Source organism: Pterocles gutturalis, unplaced genomic scaffold (genome assembly GCF_000699245.1).
Source record: "Pterocles gutturalis isolate BGI_N339 unplaced genomic scaffold, ASM69924v1 scaffold5787, whole genome shotgun sequence".
Classification (NCBI taxonomy): Eukaryota; Metazoa; Chordata; class Aves; order Pterocliformes; family Pteroclidae; genus Pterocles; species Pterocles gutturalis.
The window spans coordinates 58,094-64,093 of NW_010107751.1; the positions used below are offsets into that span (position 1 = coordinate 58,094).

General features: G+C 36.3%; 1 protein-coding gene across 3 annotated transcripts in view; it reads left to right on the forward strand.

Annotated features, from left to right (window-relative positions):
* Positions 1 to 4,064, forward strand: part of SPECC1L (sperm antigen with calponin homology and coiled-coil domains 1-like) — a 46,291-nt gene extending 42,227 nt beyond the window's left edge. For 2 of the 3 annotated variants that reach the window (XM_010088213.1, XM_010088211.1), the window contains 3 exons: positions 510 to 626; positions 1,287 to 1,346; positions 3,498 to 4,064. In XM_010088213.1, coding sequence (XP_010086515.1) covers positions 510 to 626; positions 1,287 to 1,346; positions 3,498 to 3,587 — 267 coding nt within the window. In that variant the 3' untranslated portion in view covers positions 3,588 to 4,064. The remainder of the gene's footprint in view (positions 1 to 509; positions 627 to 1,286; positions 1,347 to 3,497) is intronic. The other variant, XM_010088212.1, reaches the window with a different exon arrangement.
* Positions 4,065 to 6,000: the final 1,936 nt, after the last annotated feature.

Genomic DNA, 6,000 nt, shown 5'->3' on the forward strand with positions numbered 1-6,000 from the left:
CAGTTAGAAATTTTGTCTGGGTATTAACGCAGTAGAAGCAGAAAAGTAAAATCTTATATTAACGGAGATACTAGCACATGATCTGTTTCAGGGATTTTAGGCATACATCTCTAACTCCTTTGTTTTCTGTCTTGGTGTGTACAGTCATACCAAATCTATACTCTTACCCTCTCTAGCACAACATTTTACACCTTTTAACATGCATGCGCGTGCACACACACATTTTGCACTTTTTTGGGGGGGGAGGGAGCTTAATATTACCTGGATTTAATATACAAGATAACTGACTTTCTTATCTCTGAATTCTTTTGTTGTTCTCTGTAGTAGTGTGATTTGGTTTATTACCATGGAACTTTAGTATTAGGCTATTCACTTTCTCTGCTGGTTTCTTCAAAGGTATTAAAAAAAAAACAAACCACAAAAAACCTCCACAAGTATTGTTGGATTGGTAGAATTAATACTTGTTAGATTATGATTGTAATATTGTTTATATTTATTTTCTCTTCAAGAATATTGACATAACAAACTTCAGCAGTAGCTGGAATGATGGCTTGGCTTTCTGTGCAGTCCTCCATACTTACCTCCCAGCACATATTCCCTATCAAGAACTAAACAGCCAGGACAAGGTAAGACATTAAAAATCCCATTCCTGGGACTGCGAGACTATACAAATAATATGAGTTAATAAAGAAGAATTAACATATTTGAGTTATAAGAACACCAGTATTAATAGGAATCATAACTGAAACACTTCAAACTACCACGCTGCTCTTCTTATTATAACCTTTTCCTATTAGGAGATTATTGGGGTAAGTGGAACTTTGGAACAGATATAACAAAAAATAAAAAGAAACACAAGCTCATGATTTCAAGTCTGAGGCATTTTATTTAACCCAGGCAGTTGGGAAGTGTTTTCAGTTCGGGTTTTGGAAGCAAGGAGTGTTTAAGCTTAAAGATTCTTGAATCCATCAAATTTGTATCATGACATGTTTTGTTCATTTCTTTCAATATCACAAGGATGTTGTTTGATCTTACTTTGTCATATTGATAAGTGTCTGTGATACTCTTCTCAAGTGATATGTGTCAAATAAAGGTAAACCAGAAGATGTCAAGACTGCAGAGTAGTCTGTATGTATTCTAGTGTGCTGCGGTTAATGCCCATCGGTGTGTTATCTGGAGATAACACAGGAAGAGTAGCAGCATTACTATGAACATTCTTAACACCACTTTATGATGTTTGAAGTAGTATTTCCTTGGTTTATAACGTGTTTTTATATCTCATGCAGAGAAGAAATTTCACTTTGGCTTTTCAGGCAGCTGAAAGTGTTGGCATCAAATCTACTCTGGTAAGTTTTAAATGCATACTCAATGAATTATGACCCATTTATAAAAATTATTCTATTTTGTACTTCTGAAAGATTTTGAAGCTTTATACTTAAAAATAGCAGCAGATGAGCTAAGCTAGAGGTTATTGCCCGTGTATCATACTTGACTAAAAACACTGCCTACCTCAGTGGCTTTGTTTAATAAACCGACTGTCGTCAACAACTTCAGCTTACATGGTTTTTGCATTAAATAGTGACTGAGATTCAGACCTGTAGTCCAGCAGCTGCAGCAAAGGCAACACCATGATAGCCTACAGCAGATAAACTCTTAAGCTATGAAAGGAAGATTCACCAAAACTCATATCTCAGTATCATAAGAAATAATTATAAAGGGAATGGATTTGTGTGAGAATAATTTGAGAAATAGTTATATGATACAGTCTTCAAGAATTTATCAGTTCTCTCCTGTCTCTGACCTACTTTCAAATTATTTGGGTTTTTTTGGAAGTCTGTAAGTACAAATCAAGCTATGTAATTTGTTCTTTTGCTCTGTGTAATATGAGAGTCCAGATTTACCTCTTAAGTTTAGACTTTTAATTTGTCATCATTGTAAATAATAGTAAGGTTTTTTCCAATTATTGTTTATTATAAACTTTCTTATACAAATTTTAGCTTAAAATAAATAGTTTTCTCTAGTATAATATTTACTAGAAAATAAAGATTTCTGAAGGTATGTAGTTGGGAGTATCCCAAGCTCTTATGATTAATCACAAAAATTCAGTTAAAATTGCCAGGACCAGAAATGCTACTTAACTGATACCTTTGTAACCTAAATTCTAACAAAGCTGCCATAGTTAGCAACTAATAATACAACAAAGTCAGACATTTTTAAAAATAACACTTTCCTTGATCCTTATCAGTGCTTTTAGCCCCCCAGCATTGTGTTTCCTGACAATGGCAGTGCATCTGTTGGGCTTTTGTACTTTGACTTTGTCAGTGATTTGAAATGTGGAAGTTCCTTACCAAGTGCTGATGTAAGAACTGGACTGTGGAAAATAACTGCAGTAATTCTTACATGATTCAGCTTTAGTCTAAATGGTTACTGTCTGTCCTTTTTCTAATGTACTTATTTACAGATACTCTACAAAGGCAAATTGAATGGAAATAAATCTTCTAAATGCAAATTGTATCCATCTTAAGGATTTCATAAGTACTTACATACCTACATATGCAGCATATACGATGTGTATGTTTGTAGATTTTTTTTCCTTGTGCATGTTACATGGGTAGAGGGTGAAAAAGGGTGTGAACACTACTGTATGTAAATAGTAGTAGTAATACAAGGGGAAGTTCTTTGTTCCCTGAATGAGAAAGTGTTCGGCTACTTTCATGTGGAAAAAAAAAAATACTTCTTCTTTTTTGAGTTTTGGAGGTTCCTCGAACCAAAGCTTACAAAATAGACCCTTACAGTAAACAAAAATTATTGGAAACTACATCACACAGTTTTCCTTTATACATGTGCTGAAGAGGGAAGATCAGGCTTTGTTTACACTGCTTATTCACTGACAAGCCGGTATAGTGTTACTAGGAAACAACTATCGGTTAGACACAGACTGATCGCTTTGTCTCTCGGATATACCCAAACTGGTAGTAAACTTCCCTCTTCCTTGTGTCTTTACTCAAAAATATGTATAAAGTGATCTGAAGTTCAGTAGTCTACTGTAAAATGGGATTCAGTTATTTATTCATGCTTGGCTCTTACCCTGACATGAATTTTGAGCTTTAGCTTCAGTTAATACCTGGGCCTTGATTCTCTGACTCCTAGTACATAGGTTGATCGCACTGACTTGTGAGGCTGCTGTAGGGGTATGTGATCACTAAAGTCTTGACTACTGTACTGATTGTACTAAGTGGGGGACAACTGACGTATGCACAGCATTAGATGTTTCAATCTTAAGTCAACAAAATAACTGTCTACAGATCTGCTATTCATAGCTGGTTACATTTTGTGAGTAACACAAAGATATATGGAAGAGAACAGAGGTTTCTTCATCAGTGCTTTAAATTGTGGAAACTTTACAGATTTACCATTCCCAGGAATTTGTAAAATCGCTGCCACATTACTCACAAGGTTGTTATTCGTGATTTTGACCAATCTGTTTTCTGTGACAGGACATCAATGAAATGGTGCGAACTGAGCGTCCAGACTGGCAGAATGTCATGCTGTATGTTACAGCAATTTACAAATACTTTGAAACCTGAAACCCTAATAATTCACCAGATCCATGGGATAGAACCAACATGAGCTACCAGATGGAAATCTTACTGAAATGCTAATCCCTATTCCACTGAAAACTGGCAACATTTGAGTCCCCTCGAGCTTCAGTGACACTATCCTGGATTGCCTTGGATGCTTCAGCTACTAAGCCTGGAAACAGCTGTTTTAAAGCAAGAACTTGTTGCCACCGTGCTTGGAGTAACCCAAGTTATTAAGCTATTCAGATTAATTATGTAGCCTAAAGAGCCTGGACTACTTATGTGCTGCCTTTCCAGCCAGACTTCCTGAAGCTTTCTTTCCTAGGAGAGTGAGATGAATGGATCCTCTAGCATACAGGAGACTGAATGTACTGCTAAAGCTTTTGAGAAGAAAAAGGATAACATGGCATCATATTACTGAACTTTCTGTAGCATCCTGATACCACAGAGTCTGAATATTCTACCCACAGCATATGGCACCCCCATACAGTAGAGTTCTTAATGGTGATTTAGTTACTGCCTTTACAGCTATTTTCTCCTTTCAAACATGCACAATATCCTAGGAAAACAACCTTTTATTCCATAGCAAATTGAGTGGAAAAGTGCTCTTGATACCTCGAAAAAATCGGCACAGAACAACTCTTCATTCTAAAGCTTCATTATAAGCCTACCTCTGTCACAGTGATGTGGCTTCCAACTTTATCTTACGGATTGTAAATACTAGCACATACAGCTCCTGGCGATCAGGGTATGCTATACTTAAGGAATCTGTCCAAACTCCCTGTGCTTCCATTATAACAGAAATGAATCAATAATCAACCCTTGTATGGCTTGTTCTTTCCTTTCTTCCTCCTTTGCCTGTATAGCACACACAGCTAGCCCAGGCTTTACTCGACAGCAATACGAGCCTACGTCATGGATTTCTGTGGTAGAATTTTGGAACTGGGATAGCATTTTCTCTGCAGAGAAGATATTTTCAATAAGATGTAATAATGAAGTAGTTTGTCTCAAAATCCAGCTTTGCCATGTTTTCTGTGTGTTTTTCATTGATCTTGCACATCCTCATCTGACTGACAGAAGGTGAGACGTTCTCTAAGAACTGTGGAGGAACTGATGTAATGTGTATACACCCAGTAGTCTCGAATATGGCATGTAAATGACTCACTGTCACAAGGAAGGAACTGAGAAACGTTAGTCCGCTCAACTTCTATTTTCCTAGAACGTACCTGAATTCATGTATCAGCTCTTGGGCAAAAGAGTTCAAGTAAGTGCCTTAGTGATCATTGAATTGACACATCCTGGCACTTCAGGGCCTCATGCAGAATGTTAATGGCTCAGAACAATTTCATGTATCCATTTGTCATAAGCTGTTTGTTGTAATCTTGTTTGTCAAACCAAGGGAAGACTTCACTCTAGCATTGCTTCTGCCTCTTGTTTTTCTGAATACTTCTCAGTAGTTAAGCCACAGTTGACCATCTCTCATTAATATTAAGCAGAAGCCTACTTTAGAAGTGAGTTCTGTAACAACTGCTATTTATAAGCACATGCTCTTTCAACACAGTAACCCTGTTATAAAGGAAACGAATTTGCTGTTCCTATGGTGCTCTTATGACTGTTAAGGACAGTTTGAATGTCACAGCTGTTAATCCAGTGAATGCAACTATGCTTGGCATCTGCAAAACTTCATTGTGGTATAAAAGCACAGATTTATCTCAAAATTATTGCCAAATCCAAAAACCTCTCATCTGAAGAACGTAGCCCATGTGAAGAGTAACCATTCAGCATGTCTCTAGCAGCTAGCATTGTATAAACATATACACTTGCACTGATACGTGCCTGTGAGAATTATGAAAATTTGCAAAATAACTACTTAATCCATGCTGAGAGCCTTTGGAGAAGTTTTCAGAGCAGCAAGGGCTCATATATTCTTACAGTTCTTTAGAACCGTAAAAGTAGATAGATACCCTCAGATTATTAGTTGGTGCATTTGAAAAGCCAACATAATCTAAAGACAGTTGTTGCAAGAGAGGCTTCAAGTGAAAAATCTTCATTAACAGATTTTAATAAAAGTCTGAAATACAATTTCCTTTCCCGTATATTTCTTAAAAAAAATTTTTTTACTTCATGTCTTCAAATAAGTTTCATTAAGAGTAGTCTTATTGGAAATACACATTATTGCTGTCTCACATTCCATCTTCTACTACTAAATTCCAGGTTTGGCCAATTTGTGTTTAAAAAAGCTGCCTATTCATCCCCTGAACAGACATCCTTATCTCTTATTGTGTTATTCATTGCCTTAGATCTTAAGAAAATATTTTTCTAGTGAAAAGGATAGCATTTCTTGGTCTAAATTCATTCGTGACCTATTTTGTTAAGGTAACTTGAGCTTTAAGCTAGTTTTTTTCCTGTCTAGTGGTCA